Source organism: Ptychodera flava, chromosome 11 (genome assembly GCF_041260155.1).
Source record: "Ptychodera flava strain L36383 chromosome 11, AS_Pfla_20210202, whole genome shotgun sequence".
NCBI lineage: Eukaryota > Metazoa > Hemichordata > Enteropneusta > Ptychoderidae > Ptychodera > Ptychodera flava.
In genome coordinates, this window is record NC_091938.1 from 835,774 (window position 1) to 858,316 (window position 22,543).

At 37.0% G+C, this 22,543-nt stretch overlaps 2 protein-coding genes across 3 annotated transcripts; one reads left to right on the forward strand and one right to left on the reverse strand.

The window, feature by feature from the left end:
- Positions 1 to 580: 580 nt before the first annotated feature.
- Positions 581 to 16,946, reverse strand: LOC139143214 (lupus La protein-like). Of its 2 annotated transcripts, none has more exons than XM_070713363.1 (13): positions 16,855 to 16,946; positions 16,200 to 16,300; positions 15,555 to 15,624; positions 14,708 to 14,814; positions 14,269 to 14,370; positions 13,870 to 13,980; positions 11,591 to 11,691; positions 10,771 to 10,842; positions 10,409 to 10,445; positions 10,107 to 10,244; positions 9,162 to 9,348; positions 3,741 to 3,866; positions 581 to 3,303 (listed from the first exon to the last, which is right to left on the reverse strand). In XM_070713363.1, the coding sequence occupies exons 2-13, from the start codon at positions 16,263 to 16,265 to the stop codon at positions 3,194 to 3,196; spliced, it is 1,227 nt and encodes a 408-aa protein (XP_070569464.1). In that variant the 5' UTR covers positions 16,266 to 16,300; positions 16,855 to 16,946; the 3' UTR covers positions 581 to 3,193. The 2 variants fall into 2 exon arrangements, with proteins under 2 accessions (XP_070569464.1, XP_070569465.1); XM_070713364.1 differs by having other exon boundaries at positions 16,602 to 16,913.
- A 186-nt stretch (positions 16,947 to 17,132) lies between these two features.
- Positions 17,133 to 22,281, forward strand: LOC139143215 (prohibitin 1-like). The gene is made up of 6 exons (XM_070713365.1): positions 17,133 to 17,474; positions 18,278 to 18,439; positions 19,521 to 19,663; positions 20,446 to 20,562; positions 21,010 to 21,105; positions 21,581 to 22,281. The coding sequence occupies exons 1-6, from the start codon at positions 17,378 to 17,380 to the stop codon at positions 21,794 to 21,796; spliced, it is 831 nt and encodes a 276-aa protein (XP_070569466.1). The 5' UTR covers positions 17,133 to 17,377; the 3' UTR covers positions 21,797 to 22,281.
- The last annotated feature ends 262 nt before the right edge of the window (positions 22,282 to 22,543 follow it).

The window sequence follows — 22,543 nt, forward strand, 5'->3', positions numbered from 1 at the left end:
TGTTTATCTTACGGTGTTTACCCATCATCATATTAAGACCTTTCCATGCATCTTTCGCCTTTCCAATTCGTAGATGTTTCTCAACTTTATCTTTATAATTAATTTTAGCTTGTCGAACCTCACTCCTAAACTCTTTCATTACCTCTTTAACCTTAATTAAGTTTCCATCCTTAAACGCTTTTTTCTTCTCGGTCAATTGGCTCCGTACTGACCCACGGTTTATTATTAGGAAACATTCTCACACGTTTTGTTTCAATCAAAGAGTCTTCACAAAATTGAATGTACGAAGCAATAGTATCCGTTAGTTCCTCTTTGTCTGCACAACTTTCGAAAAACACACACAAGTCAGTGCTTTCAAAACATGCTTGTAGTTTCTCTATACTTTCAGTCGTTCACATCTTGATATCTCTTGTTTCCGGTTTCGTGGTCTTTAACTTTTGTCTGTATTTCGGTAGGTGGATGACGTCATGATCAGAACGACCCAGTGGATATGCGCTGCTTACCGAAAATGCATTCGCGATGTTGCCATAGCATTTATCTTATTGTGATGCAGAAAAGATAGCAGGTATGACATTTAACATTGAGTTGAAGGCATCAATGCCAATTTATTGAATAAATTGCACCTCTTCATAAATGAAAATGGTATTTGTGTATTTGTTGGGTTCAGGATTTCAGGGCTATCACTGTATCAGCCATGTACCTAACCTGACAAGTGACTGTGTTACAGTTGTTTGTAAGTTGACACTTTTTTCTGGCATTATTGACTTAATTTAAGTGACTTTGTTAAACTTCTTTGGCAAAAATATTTGATCTCAGAATACTAAACAAGTCCATAAGACATTGTTGGTATATAAAACGAAACAAAAGAGGGCTTCAATGATTGTGTTCTCTACATAAAGTGACGGTAAGTTTTGGCAGACTTTTAGTTATACAAAGTCATGCAAACATTTTGAGAGAAGCAAAGCAAAGTTTTTATATGTCAGTATCTTAAAACCCAGTTCACAAAAAGACTTGATTTCTTTAAAAACTTACTTTTTATTTTAAGCTCTTAGGCTGCAGAAGGATACATATATCTGCAAACTACAGGAATGGTAATCTGAGAGTGTAATAAATTTGAAACGAAATAAAGAGAATGAACACTGAAAAATCAGTGGATGTTGCCTCTGAGCAGTGTCTGTACTGGTATCCATTTGAAGGCAGATATTGCCTCAAGATCAGAGCGGTGTTTGGACTGGTGTCCATTTAAAGGCAGATATTGCCTCAGATCAGAGCGGTGTTTTGACTGGTGTCTTCACAAGTGATATAGAATACCGCAACTATACGGTGTCACTCAAATTTGATCAGAATTGGTATATACCAGTATGGGTTACCAATGATCAACAATAAATGTTGTTTTCATCTGTTCAGTGGAGGAAAATTCTACGTTGATGTTATGACAATGATTTCTGCACAGTACAACCATAAAAACAACAAGAAATATTTAAACCAGAAAAATAAGAATGACAAAAGTAATTAAGGTTTGAAACTTTAGGTACTGGAGGTCAACTTTAGCAACATGCATAGAAGAAACAAGCCCCTCTCAGTTTGAGTATAGACGGTCTTCCCCCCCTCTACTGTCTATGGTTTCAGCAGGTCTGTTTATATGTAACAGTTCATAAACAATGACAGGAAATGACTAAAGATCAGTGGAGTTGGCCTGTTTCTCACTTGCATGCCCTCACTCCTGCACATTTGCAGGATTTCCCTTTTTCTTACCTCATTTGCACATTTCTGACACTGATGTGTTCATTTGAACAAATTCACATCTCAACCCCTGCATCTACCTGTACACCAAATACTGAGACGGTAGCTTTGGCGGTATCGGAGCCTTTGTGTGTGACGGACATACATCCGCACATACATACCCACAAATATACAGACATACAGACACCACTGACTCATCATATAAGCTCTTTTTGGTATTTATATACAAAACCAAATATGAGCTAATAATGCAAACTGAACTTTCATCCATTACTGTTACTATGGAAATGATACCAACTAAAACTTGTAAAGAGACACAAACAAAACCAAAGCTCTCTGGCAGTTGCAGTTTGTGCTGTTTTACAGTTTCTTGTTCATTTTTGGAGGAAATATGTCAAACAAGGATTACAAAACAAAATGACTACAGTACATGGTTATGTACACAATAAGAAGAAGAAACTACCAAAAGGGATAAATATTCAACTTTGTAAAATGGATTGAATACATTGTACGCATATATTAAAAGCTTGCTGATTGACACTTTGCTGTCATCTTTCCACATCACACTCTCTGCTTGGTGAGGACAAGAACCCTGTAATATTATCAATTAAGTATCAAATACAGCTCCAGTTTCTGTTAACATACAAAGCTACATAAAGGTAGAATATTCTTTATAAAAATGTTGATAAACAAACACTGTAGCCTCCGTTCTTAAAGAAATGTCCATACCACAAACAAGTCAGTTAAAATCCTGGCAGTCAAGAACTGTTGGGTTTAGGAAAAATAAGTTACAGAGAATATATAAATGCTGCCTCCTCTGAAAAAATAGTGGGGCTTTTGTAGTTTTCTCAGGAAAATCTAGAAGAAAAGAATGCTAAGGTATACACAGTGACTTTGATCATAGACAAGACACAATGTCTTTATTCTTAGCAAACTTAAATGACATTTGCTAATGTCAAGGTCAAGGTAATATGCCCCTCAAACCTTTCTCCAAGGAAACTTTCAACTGTTGTCTTTCATGATCAAGATGAAAAATTAGTGGTCACCTTTCTTTTAAACTTTGGGATAAGAAAACAAATTATGTAAATTGACTAATTTGAAAATCAAGTTGAAAACCACTGCTGCAACATGTGCAACCCTCTGGGCAAATAATAAAATTTTCAGTTTTTGCAAAAAGAAGATGACAAGTTCATTTACTAAACAGGATTCCAAATGAGTCGACACAAGGGGTGGGCTAAGCATTTTTGAAACTCTTCCCGAGGCACATACTTCCAAATATGTTTTCATAACGCAACAACTCTACACTAAGGAGTGACTTTGTTGAAATTTTGTCTGGTAACCTGTGCATTAACAGCCTTCATTTGTGTCATGTTCCAATGAGAAAAATTTTCAGCATCAGAGATGTAACTGACAGGGTACAGTACATGAGTTCAGACATATAGATGCATTCTCATTCTGCTGCAGTTTCAGTTTTGATCTGTTTTGTCACTGGCTCATCAGTAGTACTCGTATCTTCATTGGAACGTTTCACAGCCTTGGTATCTGACTTGCTTTCCACTTCTAGGAAATAAGACACAGAGTGTCTGTTAAGATCAAGTCTTAATAAATGTAATATCCCAAAAGTGACGACACCGGTTACTGCCTTGGGAAAAATGACACAATTCCACATGTAAAATGCCATATTGACGCATTGAATTCATATTATCCTTCACAAACCCCGTGTTCTTATGCATAATTTCTGAAACCATCAATCTGTATATCCCCAAAATAGCTTTATTGTCATAAAGATAATGATATTTACATTAAAATATGTTGTTCTTTAAGATTTCTACTTTAGGGGCAAACTTTATCCCCCCCCCCTCCCCACACACACACTCACACATAAATGGCTGTTGGCTGTATGGTTAGCTGAACTCAGATAAACCAAATTTTTGGGCATTTGTATAGGTGGCTTTGATTAAATGTCGTTGACAACACTCCTTGACATACAAGATTACCTTCATCACTATTGTCATCATCTTCTTCATCATCATCGCTGTTAAAAACAGTTTTCTTCCCTTCAAACTGTCTCTTCTTTTTGAAATCTCTTGCCTGTCTACCTTTGTACGGTTTGCGTTTTCTTGCTGCAAATAATGAAAAATCACAATCAACAATCAACAACTCTGAAATAAAATTCCTGACAAAGAACATAAAGCACGATTATACACTCCATCTTATATTCTGTCCAAGATGACAATATCCATCATTGACGATATTATCCATTATTTCATGGATTGATTTTATCTGTTCTCTCTGTGAGTAACTTTGGAGATGTTTCAGACACCACTCTACAGACACTTCAAAGCTTCTAACAAACATAACTGACATGTCAAGTACAGTGTCAAGTGCAACAAAATTCACATACACACTGCCTAATGCAGGTATCTACAACCCCTTATAAACAGGAAGTGAGACTGAATCTGAGACTCTCAAATTGAAGAAGATACTAAATGCGACCTCATTTGCGATTATATCTGAGACTCTCATTCATTACAGTAAACAGTAAATGCGACTTGATCTGAGACTGTACCTGAGACTCTCAATGACCTTTCACTTGACAAGTGCAACTGACGCTTAGACTAGAACAAGTAGCAATCGAGACACTTGACCACGGTTTGTGGAAGGACCGTGCACAGGTCCTTGAAAAAAATGATCACGGAGTACAGCGTGTCGACATCGACGTATGCCTTACCTCAGCTTTCTTTCCCCTTCATTTCTCATCTTACTGTATATAATGGAAAATAAAGGTCAATAAAACAAATACTCTTTATCAATCATGTATATTCGAACTACGCTGTTGCATGACGCACCGTATAGACATGGTCCCTGGAGGACCGTGGTATAGAGACTAAGGCCTATGATTACGGAAAGGTAAGTCAGTTCTTACAATCGATTTAGCAAGTGTATTTACATAACACATTGAGAATATTGATAAAATATGGCGAATAAAACTGATAAATGGGTACTAAGACATAAAACTAGCGAAAATAGAGAAAGACTGGACTAACGTCAGATACGCACACGCCGTATTGGCCTTTGATGATGCCATACTGTTTATCGAACCTTCAACGTCATGCCCAGTCATGACGTACTTTTACCTTTGACCTTCATGAAGTTTCACATTCATTTGAAAATTTTGTATTACTTTTTGACTTCATGATGTCCAGCTTGCTTTGTAATTCGAAACATATTGAAACACTTGCTCATTTAGCTGTTGCTGCAGATCCGTAGCCCTACCACTCCCTTTGCTGGTTGTGTTGGGGGACTGGCTGTTGATTTCCATAATAGTTCGAAGAGTTCATACATCGACGAATTTGCAAATTTCGTGTCGCGTCGAAATCTATCGAGCACGAACGATGAAAAGCCCGAATGTAAATGACACGATTTTCAGTTGTCGTTACAAACAAAATTACATTTCTGTGAGAAACTCCACAATGACGTTTCGGAGATCAAATGGGAAATACCATACTCTCTTTGCTCCGATCGATCCGCCAATTTGAGTAGATTTTACCTCATCAGATGTTCGGAAATCTATCGTCACTTCGACACGGAGCTTTTTTCGTCTTTAATTGTACTTTAACAAAAATATTTCTAGTTGTATAAAGAGTACCAAGGAAGCGTGATATCACATTGAGTGCGTTTTGTCATCAGCTGTCAGCTAGTCATGCGCATATTTCTCATATGGAAGGCCTGGGAGGCTCAAAGAAAATGTACGTCATCCATTAACCTCAGTCAAAATTAGCACTTTCTCACTTGTCAATGGACCCACGAAGCGAGACCGCCTGAACTGGGAAGTGATATGTAAATGAGTATGACTCGATGACGTTCCCGTCGGCAAACATTTCATCTCACTTGTACCATTGCAGCTATAAAAAATATTTTGTACCTCCATGCTATCACTTTGTGTACGGAGTGTGAATATCAATCAGTCAATCAATCTTTATTACATCACAGACCCTAGTTTTTCTTAAATGTTAAACTCAACTAACACTATATTCAAAATTCGAAGAAGTACAAAATTAAAACACATTCAAAAGGACAACAAACTTTCCAAATGTACAATAACAAGGTAATGAACTGTAAACTTTAATAGTGGGGTCGGGTGACCTGACTAAGGCTTCCTGCTGACCATGTAGCTCAGCTAGCCCTGCTTGCGATGTGTGTTCCCGGCGTTATCGGCCTGACGTATCTTGCTTGTGGTTCGATACGCGTACACACGGAGATGACCGCTGTGGTATGCGTATCACAGCGGCCGTTGCGTCGCCGTGTATCGATCGATCCACAAGCGACTGTGCAATACATGTACTGAGTTGTCGCCAACTACATGGATTTACCGCTTACCTGGGAATATTTGAATCAATTCTTTTCCATTTCCTTTTCCATATTTTAGCCATTTGATGTTTTATTTTGCCGACATTTATTTAACGCTTCGCGATCACTGCTCAATGTTAATGTTGATTTAGATCTACCAAGTTTACCGGGTAAACCGGGATCAATTATACCGACGTATTTTTTCCTCGCGACTCGCAGAAATTTTCCAACCTGGTAAGTATTTAGCTTTGTCCCGTGTGCTGGGTTATGTCCATGTAAACTAATAACAAAAGTTTAGTATTTTCTGTAAATCGATAAGCCTTTCGAACACGAAAGATTCGGATATCTGAACCTCAACAGTAGCTACGCAGCTCGAAAGTTATCCTCCGACAGGACAGTAACATTGGTCAAAGCCGGATTTCACATGGTAGCTATGGAAACAAGCTGTTCATTCTCAGAAAGCATGCAATGTACTTCGTACTGCTGATACTGTCATAGTCCGTTGGCTGTTGCCGTCCCTATACACCGTCAATTGCCTAATAATCACAGGATTCAATCACGTGTTTCATCAAATTTTGATACATGAATTCTACCAATCATCAACCCCTTAACACATTAAAAAAAAACAATGGTTGCTGCTACGGGTTCAAGGACATTCACGAGGAGGTACCAGAGGATTGTCGCAGAATTGTTTTGACTGATTTTAAATGGGCGATCTGCGTACGGTCGCACATCAAACCGACAAATGTTCGCTTAGATAAAAATATGATGTAAGAAACGTTTTTTTATTCAACTAACTGAGTCATTGCCTTTGTTATCGCCTAAACATAGCCGGGTTTTTTCGGAGAGACTGCGACATGAATATCCTCTAATGCATAGAGTACGGCTGTTCATCCAATATATTTATTCACTGTTTCGAAAAACATCTTGTCAGATATGTGCTTTGGCGATCGGACCAAGTTTTTGTACGTTGGTCAGAAATAAATGACAATATAGGTTTGGATATTACATCTGTAGAATTAGGACAGAGTATTGAAGATGAAATTACTTTCATCGATCAACAAAGAAGAGAAAAGAATGAGTCAGTGAATATCGAATCATAGACGGGAGAATCGAGACAGGCCACTGTCTATAGTTTAATCAATTATGAACAAAAGTATTTCGATTAATTGACTAATGCAAACAGAAAGGAAATTTTATTCAACTTGATTGAAAAACGTCACCGCTTTTCCTTGACATCGGATTCCATGACAATGGAGCAACACACGATGTCGTTTAGGTCCTCAAAAATCTTTTTAAACAGCAAGACGACAATAATAATACTTTTCACGACAGCAAAATCTTAAAGAACTTGAATCTGAACTTTACATGACAGTTCTGTGGAAGAAACGATTAGAAATGGCGGCGTTTCTTGGTACAGCGTCTACGCAAGAACGCACTATGGCTTGAGTGACATACCCGGTGACATACCAGCGGGCACAGGCCCTCTAACTGGGTAATCTGCTAAATAGGTCGCTTTTCGGCTCGATCTATCGATCCCGTAGTCGACATGCTGCACTGCAACCTAAATGAGTGTTTAGGTTGCAGTCGTGGGCATATCGACTACAGGATCGATAGATCGAGCCGAAAATCGACTACCAAGCTACAGAGCGCCTGTGCTTGCGGGTCTGCACTGCGGTCGCTCCATCTAATTACTATGCTGTGCCGTATCTAACATGTTGACATCGCAAACGTTTACCGATTCACACCTGTATCGCGTCCTTTTTTGATTGACATCTTACAGACCTTTGTTATCCAGCAATCCCGCACCCCACTCGTCTTTGATGGAAAGTAAATCAAATAATCACCGCAATTCCGACACGTCTGAGACAATTGCGAATCAAGAAAACGATCAAAACTTGTGAAACGCAGTCACTACCTCACTTAATGCCTTCATGTTTGTGTTTTGCCGAACACTCAGTCCCCGGCAAAACTGATCTTTGGATGCGCCAAAAGGTGTTAACTTGCATGTTGTATTAGGAAAGTATGTATATTATAAAATCAAAATGAATAGATGAGTGTTTTCTATAAAAGCTCAGTTACATTTTAGCTTCGATCAGATCCCACCCGTCCGTTCAGACTGTTGTGAAACATTCCGATATTCGTCATGTCTTTTGAGCTGAACAAGGGTGAACTTTTTAGCTGGCAGGTTCTCCAGCGTGTGCCGATGCCACGCGAACGACGGACCTTCCACATTACCTCAGGAAGTGAGTCAGTCACATGACAGTCGCAAGAATAGTCGCACTTGCTGTTTGTACGTTAAATGAGAGTCTCAGACACGGTCTCAAATTCACTCGCAAATATACATCCCCGAGCGAAATGCGAGTCTCAATTACAGTCGCAAACGTGATCGCACTTTGACTCTTCTATGAACTGAGAGTCTCAGAATCACTCGTATTTCTTACTCATTTGGGGTCGTACATACCTCGCCTAATGATAGCAACAGTGCCAATCTAGAGTACTCGCCCACTGCAAGTTTGTATGTATCCATACATGCTTGGAGGCTTGTCCTTCAAGTTTACTCATAGAATGTTGGTGGCACCTTATAGAAAACACATCAGACTTGCCTTTTTGCTCAGCCACCTGACCGAAAACAGTGATTGCTTACTTTAGATAAAGGTGATCAAATTTGTATAACACTTTCACCACCATGATTTGGCCTGAACTCATTGATATCAATGGTCATTGTAGACCTGTTTATGCTGGGAATTTGGGTGTAAAGGTTCAAAAAAGTACATAAAAAAGAAGGGCTTGGTTTCACATAATTGTAGTGTTGACAAAAATATCAAGGTTTTTCCCTTATAAGCTGTCACATGTACAATGACTCCTCTCACTATCCGTAACAATATGCAGAGACTCGTAAGATTGTATCTGATTGGTTAATTGTCATTATTTATGGCAACTTAGGGAGTCTGAAACTAGGCCTATTGTGTAGCTGATTGGCTGATTGGAAATAATTCAACACAAACAAAGAGTTTCAGCCAATCAAAAGCTTCAGAGATGCTGAACATGAGCCCAAACTATCTTACCATCTCTTTTGAGTTGCCTCATTTTCATCTGTTGTTCTCTAATTTCATGCCATTTCTTCTTCTCTTCCTCCCCTTCTAGTATTCTCACTGAGAGCTCTTCTCCCTTCACGACAATCTTCCCATCATTTGCTTCTTTGACTTTCTCAGCTGCCTCCTTAGCTACGCCCTCTTCAAACCTTATGTAACCCTGGTATAAAACAAGTATGTGCTGTTTACTTGACTGTACACTTGAACACTTCATCAGATTTCCAAGATTGGATGTATCTTTGCAACATGTCCTTGTTATGGGTAGCATGGATTGTTATTCAAATGAACTTGTAATGCCTTCAAACAATAATTCATAATTATCATCTTATGTTTCTCATGCATTGTCTCTGAACAAGAATCACAGTTCCTTTCTTCTTTCCTGAGAAATCACTCTCCAGTCTTGATGTAACTTTACTGATAGCTGGGGCCAACCATCGTCACTCACTTATTAGTGAATAGGAACCAAATGTTGTGGGTTCAAATTCCATCAAGAAATTACAGAATTACATGTATCAGTGTATTAATTCAACTGGATTGCCAATCTGTCATCTGCAAATACCGTAGGTAATGTTAACTTCATGCCTTACTGAATTACACTGTACCATTGATCTACTCAGGAAACATAAAATAAATTGTTTGTCTTATAATGGTTCAAAAGTATGCCTTTTTTCATCTCTAACTTACTCCTTGCAAATACTTTGCTGAAGTAACTTTGAACAAATCTATTCAAAATCATTGTGAGACTGTCATCTAATTTTGGAATGTAGAACAGCATTGCCTAATGCATACCAATAGGTATTCCTACAGAACAACAAGACAAATTGATTCCAACCAAGCTATAGAATAGCAGAGAATGTTCAATTGACCCAAGGGTTACCATCTCATACATAAAAAAATGTTAGAAAAATTTCCGCTTACCTGTGTTTCTCCCCTGGTAAAGTCGATCCACCTGATACTGCCATGTTTATCAAAGACTGCCTGCAAATCTTCTCGTGATGTTTGGTCATTGGCACCACTGAAGAACAAGATACAGCCTGGTTCATACTCCTTTTCAATCTGCAGAAAGGAAAACATAAAACTTCAGCTGTAACTAATTCACTGTAACTCATTTACACTGCTTATGCTGTGTTTTGCCATTGCTGAAAAACTATCAGAGAGACTGGGAAAATGTGAACAAAATATTTTAAAAAACACTTTCACATTGCAATAGTTTGTATTACCTCTTCTTCTTCCTGTTTTGTCTTTTCATCCTTCTCTCTGAAACACAACAAATATAATATTTTATTTATTTACTGAAAAGTTACCATAGAGAGATGGTTTTCTCTGAATATGTAAAAAATGTTACTATTTTTGCATTTTTAAACTGATGGAGTCTTTGTTCTTTCACTTATATTTGCCAAAATATAACCGAAAAAAACACTTACTCAATATTGTTTGTAGAAAGTCAGAGACAATCTTACACATAGGTACTTGGAATCAGGTTCAGTTACTGCTCTATTAATTGTATTACCTTTACATAAATTATATAATGATTTTGATCTAAACATAATAGTTGACGGTATAGATGTTCTTTGAAACTTACTTCTGTTTTTGAAGTTTTTCTTCAAGTTTTGCTTTCTTTCGTTCTTCTTGTTTTTTCTTGAAATATTCGCCTCTGAAATTGAAATGAATATCTCACACACATCACATACAAGACCTCAACTAACTACTCTCATACAAGTGTGTTTTGCTGTCAATTTTTATGTATCTGTTTTATATGGTTACAATGTTGAGAAATTTACACCTGTTTCAAGCCATGCTCTTTAATGACTTCAGATATGTTTCAAGCCATACTTTGTAAATAATGGACTTCAGACACCATTCCTTCAGTATTTTGTAGTGACATACAGTAATAACTGATCTTACCAATCTGATATGTGTGTGTGTGTATGTATGTATGTATGTATGTATGTATGTATGTATGTATGTATGTATGTATGTATGTATGCACGTACGTATGTATATATGTATGTATGTATGTATGTATGTATGTATGTATGTATGTATGTATGTATGCACATACGTATGTATGCACGTACGTACGTATGTATGTATGTATGTACGTATGTATGTATGTGTATGTATGTATGTATGCACGTATGTACGTATGTATGTATGTATGTATGTATGTATGTATATATATATGTATGTATGTGTATATATGTATGTATGTACCTACAATCGTAACAAAATAAATTATCACATAGTCCACTGTAACTTTTCCATAGCCAATGAATAGAACTGATTAATGACAATGTAGAAGCTATGTGTATTTCGATACTTAACAACAGTCTGCTTAATTTTTCTCTCTTTCACAAACTACTTTTAAGATAAAGTGAACACAGGATGGCTATGTATCTTACTTAAATAATCTGATCAATTCTGTTTCTCCGCACTTGATTGATTCAGCTTCCACAAACTTCTTTGCCTCTTCAATCTTTTCAAATGTTGCAAACACAGATCCCTGTACAGGCATAAACAGAAAGACGGATGTTAATATTCATGTTCATCATTTGTGAAATTTCACACAATGACTTAATGTGTCAGTTTATCAGAAATACCAACAAAAGAATAGCATTCCTCTCCCACAAAAAACTATCAGAGTCGTCAAACTTCTTACAAATAAAATCACAACCAAATATTTCAATTTTTGGTTTGCAGTCAAAGTCGGCAATCAAGTATTGTATTCGATAAATTTTGTAGCTTGTGATTCATATTTAATCTTATTATGATGGATCAGATGTTTACTCAAAGAGTTCAGCTGAGGATTTTGACTTTGCCAAGTTTATTGCTTCTAGCATGTTTTTTTTCATTTAGTCTCGTAACATCACCTCAGATACCCAAAATCATCTGAATAAAATCTGAGTTTGTGACCTACTCTGCTGTCATAGTTGAAGTTTTTTTCATTATCAATAAGCATATTTGTGGCACACCATGATTTGATTTACCATCAAACCTGCAGGGCCTGAAAAATTTAATTTTTATCCACTTGTCCCCGGACAAGTAGCCTCTATTTTTCTACTTGTCCGTAGCAGAAACTCACTTGCCCTGAAAATTTTCAAAAAAAAAGATTTCTGCTCTTACCCAGATTGTGGGACCTCGAATGGTTTGTGACAAATTGGTGGTATCTACAGTTTATAATTGTAAAAAAGTACATTACTGTAATGAAAATTATTTAATATGCTTTCGTCGTTATGGGAATTCTTCCATTTACCGCATTAAGATGTGTTTAACAGAAAAATACTAGTAAGATGTTTCATCACACTTATGACTACAAAAGTAGAAGTGATTGAAGACAATAGTCTAATAATGCAGACATTTAACATGGTTTTTTCACTAGTGCTGTAAAGTTCACTTCATTTTTATAATTGCCCAATTGATTGATACTTTTTCATTGAAATTGCAAAAAGAAAATAGGTTGAAAACGCTAAATATCTGAGAGGAACTCCTTTCTCTTCATAATAGCAATAGCAACTTGCCATACCACGGCTTTGACAAGCTAGGTGGCTTTTGTTAAGGTCCGCTACAATCAAGATAGGGGTCTTGACCATATAAGGAATTCAGCATGGTGACCTACACAAGCTTGCTGCGTACGATCGAAGAGTGGCATGAGACTCCTTCTGGAGAAATTTCTGACTGCAAAATACTACTTTGAAAGACAGGGATATAGTGCTTCATCAAAATTTTGGAGTTACTGATATTTTTAGGTAAAGTTGTGAGCTTCCATCACACCACATAGTGCCATTTGATGTTCCGTGCAGTGTGGCTAGAAATTTCATTCTCCTTACACACTGTGTACTATAATATAGCTAGCAGGTTAGTTGGGTAGAGTAACCGTGGTTGTCAATAAAGTTTGCTTCACTGTTTCACTGTCCAAATTGTTTGGTGAAAAGTTAGTTGTTCTATTTAAAATGATCTAGGCTTCCGCTTCAAACATCATTGTCTGGTTATTATATCGTTACATTTTACATGTAAAATGAGTGGAGAAGTACGTGGCCCTGCATTTGCCAAGGGTCCAGTGACTAGTGGACGCACATCGACTTGCTTACCATAAATCGCAAACTGTAACAGAGTAACTGATTTTTCTTTAGTTTTCGGTTGAGACGAAACAAATAAGCCCCGATTTGAGTGGGTCCGAGTGACCCATGTCTGGTACTTTTGGGGGACATTGTTTCTAATTTGCGTCAAAAGACGAAAGAACGCACTCTTGGCAAAACACTGAGTTGACTCTGAACTTTCTGCCCGCGGGCAAGTGAGGGCTAGTTTTGCGCTAGTCCGTATTAGAAATCAGTCTGTCCCGGGCATCGGGCAAGCGTAATTTTCAGGCCCTGAACCTGTTTGTATCATTGCTATCACTCTATTTACCATACTCTGCAAGTATGTTCTTCTTCACGAAATTTGCAAATGGTGAGGAAAAATCCTGTGTCTGCTTTAACCCAAATACTTGTCTCATTCCAAATATTATACAATAATTCTTCGCATCTTCAGTATTGACATTTGATGAAAGAAATGACGTGAATGCTAAATTTCATTGGCATACCACAAATTTCTGCAATTTGATAAGAACACTTCAAGCTATGCACCATCCATGAATCTTAACATGAATACGAAGATATTACTTGATGTAGCGTAGAATACTTACTTTGAACTCTTTGGTGTCGATTGTCTTCCTCATCTGGATGTATGAAACTTTACCATGCTTGTCAAAAAATTCTTGTATGGTGTCAAGATTTGCATCTGTAGGAAATCCTTTCTGAAATGTTTAAGAAAACAAACTGATTAGTCTGCTACTTTCCCTTGTTTGTACAACTATCACTGAAAATCTGACATGTTGTGTCTCCAAATTGGCTGAAGTTGTTAATATGAAAATGAACCACACACACATTAGTCAGCAGTACACAATAAAAATTCTTAAGTGAATGCACTGAATTATTTGAAAAGTTAGTGACTTCATCCTTGTGGGAAGTAAACCAGAGATATTAACGATAAAGTCAGTTTTACCTCAATGATGTCACACTCTTTGAAATATTCCAATACTTACACAATACACACTCTTAGACTTCATCTCTGCTCTAAGTTCATCTGAGTCTTCTGGAAGGGGGTTTGAAACAGATCGGCGGATCTTCTTTTTGTCTTCACTTATCTAAGATAAAAATTTATGTTCTCAATCAATTTTTGGATCCGATTTAACCATCAACTGTTCTGCTGTAAATGTGAGTACAAAGTGACCTTTTCCTCAACTGTATATGCACTTCCAATCTTCTTCACTGTGTCCCTTTTTATATTATATACCCTTTTTTCTCATTTTCAAATGACTCAAGGATATGCTGTAGGAACTTTTATAAAAAAATTCTGTTGTCCTCAGACGAGAAAGGATATACTGTTACAATGATGTAATGTAACCAATATTGGCCAATCAGTTTCACATGATGTGCTGTGACCATTTTTTTGACCAATCAGATTGACTTGATGTAACTCACCTCAATCAAACCGGATTTGGATTTCTGCAGAGCTGTGACAATGACATCATGATCTGATGATAACTGTCGTAGTCTGTTGAAGGTTGTTAGGGTTTCTAGTGCAACCCCTGGTTGATCAAAGTTAAGGAATGCAGTTTGTAAACTTTTCAAATTTCCCTTCAATTTAAGATTTGTATGAAATGAGTGTTTTTTCATCATCATCACCCAAGCCCATACTATTGACACATTGACACTGGCATTTACGCATGAAAATTAATGATTTTCACAAATCTTGCCAACTTCAGATCATTTCTTTAAATCTTACAATTTGTTCAGCTGTATTATTAGTCTGCTTTGTTTCATGTTGTACATCTTGCAACAGTACACAGAATACTCCAGAGGGCTGTATTCATATAAAACAGAATTATTATTTCAATAACATGATGAAACAGAATTATTATTTCAATAACATGATGAAACAGAATTATTTCAAGAACACGATCATTTAATTACTTCACAAGCATTGATGCATGATAAATTATAAGTCATAACTTCAATGAAAATTACAAGAGTACTGTATCATTCATTGTATGTGTATGATTATCTTTATCAAGAGAATTTGCCACCATCATTGCTACATTACTGGTGCTTCAACTTTACGTACTTCCCAGACACTATATTAAAGTTGACTGTCAAATTTTGCAATGTTCAATGTGCAATGTCCACATTTTATGTTCAATAGACACCGCTGGGTTTGGAGCATTCAGAGTACTTTGTCCTGAAATATGTAAGGGTATCATGATAAAATGTAAAATAATTCAAAGCAATTTTATGGTATCTACATTTACATGTATATATGTGAGGATACAACCATCATCTTCTGAAATTTTTTCTTGAAGAAATTTGTCCTTTCTGAGATTTATGTCTCCAAAGTAGTACTGAAAAAAACATTATGAAGAAATGATTAACTTACAAGTCAAATTTGATCAAGTGGGACAATACATAATGATCGCATTGGTATTTCTAGAAAGATAACAATTGGGCAGGGAAAAAAAAGCAATTTTTTCCCTGATATACTAACCTTGAAAACTGTCAGGGTTGCTGAAAATCATTACACATATTATAAACTACTACCAAGAAATAATGGTGACCAAGAGGCCTTTTGGCATTAACTTGAATGGCTTGCACAACATATTCCATTAAGATTGCACGACTTAACCCTTTCAACAATTGTGAAGCTTGACCTCCACTAAGCGTTATATTGGTGGAAGGGATATGGAGATCTATTTCCATTACTACCAAATGTGTTTATTAGCTGTAGCTATTAATAATGAATGTCTTCAAACGGTTGCAACCATGCCTAGGCAGGCTGATAGATTTAAAACATTCTGCAAACTGTTCTTGACGTCATGTTGTAAAATAAACTAACATGTTGACAGCTGTGAACAGCAAGCAAGGTCAGGGTTTTCTGAATGCTAGATATGGCAAAGAAAAATGATACATTTAACATTACCTCAATTTGTCTGATTATCTTGGACTCAAGAACAGATGGTTTCTCTTCTTTCCCATTTTCTGCCATGGCTACTGCTCTTAATTGATAGATTGATTTACAAACTACAAGAAAGAAATCAACAAATTACTGTGAAACCTGGATTTCTTTTACGTGTACAATCAGAGTCTCATTAATAAGTATACCAGTAGAAGGAGTCGATGACACTCCACTAGATTCAAAGGAAATAAGTTACATCAAGTTATCTTTTCGGGGCAAATCGAAACCATACGGTTGCCAATCGTGATTGGCACTTCCTCGATCTTCGTTCTTCTGATTCCAACGTAACAAAGGCCACTATCGAAGACAAGAAAGATATAAACTACACACTCGGATAAAACACGCGGATGGAAACAACATGCTTACCTTTTGAGCCAAAGTCTTTCGGAGTTACTGAGAATGAGTGAGACTGCCTTGTGATTTAATTAAAATATCGCAATATCACAGTGACACACGTGCTCGATTCTCGTTCACTATTTCAAGTTCACTGTTCGATCCACGTAAATGACATCAAACTGTACCTGAAAGCCTAAAGAAAGTTCTAACACCTGCACAAGTTACCCAGTGCTTTCAAACGCTCCTCTATGGAACAAAATGTTATAACGGTGACTGAATTTACCTTAATAGTTGTCCGATGTCTATTTCACCAGAAACAACGTGTTTGCATCAGGCCCGGGTGAGTTCACAACCACGCTGAACCAGAGGTCAGGGGTTAGTATCCTCGATCAATTAATGGTAAAATAATTTTAAAATCGATTTTCTCGAATATACTGTAAAGGTTTCAAGTATTCTTAAATTTAATCATGCTTGGTAAAAAATGTAGCTAGTTAATAATTTCACCATAATTAACGAGAAAAGACACTGTATTTGTGATTTTGGTTTCGTGCACTGAAAGAGGATGTACTACGCTTGCGTAGAAGATCAGAAAACGCATGGTGATTTGTGCCGTGAATGTACGGTGAAAGACGCTATCGCCGTTAGTTATCAGAAGTCTCACTCTTCAATTGTAAAGCCTAACGATTTTTGCCATCCTGCTGGTTGTATGCCTGAACTTGAAGTAACGAGGTGAACTGTGTAAAACCAATCAACGAACTGCAATACTCAATCACGAAGACCACCAACTTTTCGCCGGGTGATCCAAAATGGCCGCAGGTCTCACACAACTGTTCAACACGTTAGGCAAAATCGGAATCGGGGTTGCTCTCGTGGGAGGAGCTGTCAATTCAGCTTTGTATAACGGTTAGTTTCTGTGTTTTAACTTTAATGAAACGCATTTCAACTAATTCATTGTAATGGTACATTAATGTTGGATGTGTCGATGAATGATTTAAATATCATCAGGGTTACATCACAATTGACATGGCGAGTTTCACTGTGTTGTATAACTGTGTTGTAAGTCACCGAACGATAATATCCATTCGATCTTTTCTATGCAGACAAGTCGAGAAGACATTATTGGTAAAATTAATGTCATGAAGTGTGCCTGGTCATTTCTAAATTGAATGTAAGACGACAAGGTCACGAATGACTACCTCGACCGTAGGGGGTGCCCTTTTGCTTTCACGATTATGTGGACCATGTTCAAAGAGGATACATGTACAGTCACAAGAAATTGATCATGGTGTATAACCACACACTAAGGCCATACATCATAGCAGATCAAATTGAACAGTCAATACGAGTCAGGGATGTAGAAAATTTTGGTTACCGGTGGCAAAAATAAAAGTACAGGCGGTTACAAGTAGTGTATGTGCACATTAAAGCTTGTACAAAATGTCTTGATTTTTTACTAAATTTTCAAAGCCGGCAAATTTTAGCTGACAGCCAGTTGTTTTTGCCAGCTGCCTGCGATTTTCTACATTCCTGCAAGTGCCTTTGGTAAAAATGCACAGACAATGTACGATTGGGGTGCAATTATATCCTTACCGCAGAAAATTATTGCATCTGGTAATATATTCAACCACTTACCGAAGGAGATCCAGCAGAAGATTATGACAATATATCATATTTACAATATGTTCTCACCAATCTCTATCTTGCAGTTGAGCCAGCTCACCGTGCAGTCATATTTGATAGATTCCGTGGAGTGTTGCATGATGTCTCTGGCGAGGGAACACACTTTCTCATTCCATGGGTACAGAAACCTATCTTTTTTGATTGTCGTGACAGACCAAGGAATGTTCCTGTTGTAACTGGTACAAAAGGTACACAAACTCCTTTTACAATGTTGAAACATTTTTCTACCATTAACTCTGACTTTATACTCATGTCAACTGGTGAACTTCACTTTCTGTTTGGTCTAACCGTGTCATAAACATAATGATATTTAATCTAATTTTTGCACAAGTTTTATAAGTAAGTAGAAGTAAGGATGAATTCAATAGACATCAATCAGTTGAAATTTGATCAATAGTTGCATATATTAGTAGGGCTAAATGAAAAAAGTGTGTATTTCCTGTGACCTGGACTACTGTTTTAACCTGTTCACCCCCAATTCCCTTTAAACGGGTCCACACTCACAATTTATAACAATTTGTTTGGGTTGAATCATGGTGGTGAAAGGGTTTAACCCTCTGACCCCTAGCTTTCCGCATTTTCAAACATTAGGCATGATTTTGTTATATTTTGCTTTTCCTTTGATAAGTTAGATCAAATTAGCAAGTAAAAAATTAAAAAAAATCCCAACTGAGGTACATGTACCTTTTGATTTTAAATCTTGCATATAGCCATACATGTGAGCAAGAAGTACCTTTGAATTGGTAGATCTAAAATGAGTGACTATCTTTTGTATGAGGTTGAATTTTCCTGTTGTATGCATGCTCTGATGACTAAAACCGATAGCCTGGGGGTTTCTCAGTGTCAACATTCCTGAAATGTTGAGTTGCTGTGGCCACGTTCCTTGCTGTTATATAGAATATGCGTATGTTGACCATTATAATTGAAGCACTACATTTTTTATGCCCACTTAGTCAAATATTTTTGACATTTTGTCTTAATGCTTACTTCCACTAGTTACACCTAATGATACCACCATTTGTTAATCGCATCGTGGTTATATATTTCAGGATCACAAACTTGTTGGATTGGTGTGGAAAAGAATTTTATGCAACGTCAAAATAAATTAAGCAGCAGAGGGATACAGGAGCCTCCACTTAAGTTTTGTTGCCGCTCTTAAATGTCAAAAGTGATTTTTCAAACTGGCACACAAGATCTATTCCCACATCTGATGATCCTGTATTGATGATGATTTTCTAACCTGTAGTTATCTTCTCTGTTTTGTTGTAGATTTGCAGAATGTCAACATCACTCTGCGTATTTTGTTTAAACCCATACCAGAAAGGCTTCCACATATGTATGTCAGTCTAGGAGAGGATTATGATGATAGAGTTCTACCATCAATTACCAATGAAGTCCTCAAGGCAGTTGTAGTATGTATTTCAGTTCAAGAACAGTTCAGCAATATTTGTACTTGTGTATGTCTCTGTGGACCAAATGTGCAATGGACTTCATTATTCACCCATCTTGTGTCCTTTGCCATAGATGACAATAGACAATGATAGCATAGTAACCAGCTGGTAGTGACTTTTCAGTGTTTTCAAAATTTACTTGTTCAAATGAAGAAACAAACAACATGCATCTTTTGAAAAATGTGTAAAGAAACTTTATTCTCTAGTTTTACGCCAAACTACATAGTTGGATGTAGATTCAATGAAGTATATGGTAAATGTTGAAGTCATTCCAACATAAATATGGATGAACAAATATTGAGCTGTAATTTACCATTATACATTCTGTTCATGTATTGGACAGTGGAGTTTGTTTCTTTGGAGGCACTATTTCAACTTAAGATTTTCCAATATTATCGTAGTTATATTCATCATTCTATGGAGAGATTGTCCAATCTGTTGATCTGTGAAGTTCACATTGATGTATTTTGAAAGATCATACACAGTTTGACTGTAGATAGTAATTCAATACTTAGACATGTTCTGCTGTGTACTTTGTCACCAGCATCACTGCAATGATGTATCAGTAATCTGTCAATCCACTGAACAACTTAAGATGTTGGGACAAATTACTCGCACCATTGGCTCTGAGCAGTGAGGCACTGTGACAAAGTCTTGCCTATCATATAATTCATAACCTAAAAAGATGTACACAAACTCAACAAGCTTGTTGACTCACAGCAATTCTGTTTTCTTGTATTCAGGCCCAGTTTGATGCAAGTGAATTAATCACACAGAGAGAAGTGGTGTCATTGAAAGTACGAGAAGAACTCATTGAAAGAGCTGCCAATTTTGGACTCATTTTAGATGACATTTCAATTGTAAGTCAACATAATTCTCTCAGTGTAATGTGAGCTTCATGTGTGAGTTATTTTTGAAGTGACCGATTGTTTAGACCAAATTTGTACACCAATATGAGGTGATTGGCAGACTAAGTGTATTTGAGTATTTCACGAGATATACAAGTATGGTACGAAGTTTTGATAACAATAACGTGGTTGCAATTTTCTGAAAGAAGAATGAAAATGAAATTCTTGATTGTGCAGTCACCCAGGATGGTGAAGAAAAACAACAACTACACAGCAAAAAGACATTGTGTCAGTCTGATAGCATTGACACATTACATTGTTAAGCTATTGCATGATGCAACACTTACAGGCAGCCGCAGAATGAACAAGACAATTTTATTAATGGAAACTGATGGCAAAAATATGCTACGCAGTTGGAACACAAGCACTCACAGCAATTGTCTGATCTTCTCTCAACAGACACACTTGACATTTGGCAGAGAATTTACGCTAGCCGTTGAATTGAAACAGGTAGCTCAGCAGGAAGCAGAAAAGGCCAGGTTTATTGTAGAGAAGGTGAGTTTAATTTGTAACTTGGGTTCCCATGTAAAACTTATAAAATCAGTGAAAAAAGTCACCAACGCAATTGTCAAATGTGTTGCTTGCTTGGACAAGTAGATAAAGTGCTTGTTGCCCTATCATGTTGAGAATTTTAACATTTATTCATTCTGAAGTCTCATGTCGACTGACTTAAACAGAATATGCACAGTAAATGAGTTTTCATGTGTTTTGTCAATCTGCTACCATTTGATGCTCATCTTTCCAGAGAAAAGGAGGTCAATGAAATGAAAGGTGCCAGTCGTACCTATAGCGGACAATCCCAGTGGAAAGTAGCAGATATGTCAGTCACTTGGGGATCCCATAAGGTTTATGGTTAAGAATGGGAGTGTTGTTGGAAAAGTGTTACAGTCATCAACCCAGTTGTGTGCAGTGTTCTTTCATATTGGTGTTGCAATATTTTCTTACACTTGTTTGATTGTACAACCACTAGGCAGAGCAACAGAAGAGGGCCACAGTTATTTCAGCAGAGGGAGACTCCATCGGTGCTGACATGTTGGCCACTGCTTTCAAAGAAGCTGGTGAGGGATTGGTTGAACTTAGAAAGATAGAAGCAGCTGAAGATATCGCTCATCAAATGTCACAGTCACGCAATGTAGCGTATCTACCGTCTGGACAAAACACACTGCTCAACTTACCCATCCAGTAAACACAGTGTAACAATCCAAATGAACTCAGAGTTACAGACACTTACTAGGATTATATTTTAGTCGTGTGTTCATGGAAATTGTTTGTGCGTGTCTAAAAAGGGAAGACCACTGTATACAACCACAATATTACATTTTACCTTTTGGCAGAGAAGTTATCAACTTTATAACAAAAATAAATAAAATAATGTGACTATTTACTTCAAAAGGGTCTTTGAAAACAAGAAATGTCTAATCATTGAATGTCTATCGATGTGATATAGAAGTGAAATTCTCTTTTACCCATCCTCGGCTTGTAGAGATAACATCAATGATTCATCAACTAGCATAGTAAAAGTACCCTATGTATAGCATGTAAACAATTTCAGTTGAAAGTGTGTGGTTGAATTCTTTTGTACATTTCTTTGAGTGATGCTGCCAGCCCAAATTGACTACATAGCCTGTGTAATTTGCTGGTGAGCAATAAAGATGAGACAAATTGAACAAATGTGTGGATGTTTCCTTTGCTGTTTGGCTATGAATGAAGTAATGCCATGAAAAGTTAGGAAAGAAAATCCTTTCTTGTAGCATTGACATATATGATAGTGTATCATGTGTATGTAAACTGCACATCCCAATAGACCTGCCACAGAGCAGTCAAATTATGTGCGGTGTATCAAGGGGCAGCATATTTGCCTTGTTCTCGATGAAGTGTCAAGGTAAACTCCGCATCATGCTGTCATTTTGTGATCTAAAAGACTAACAAAGTT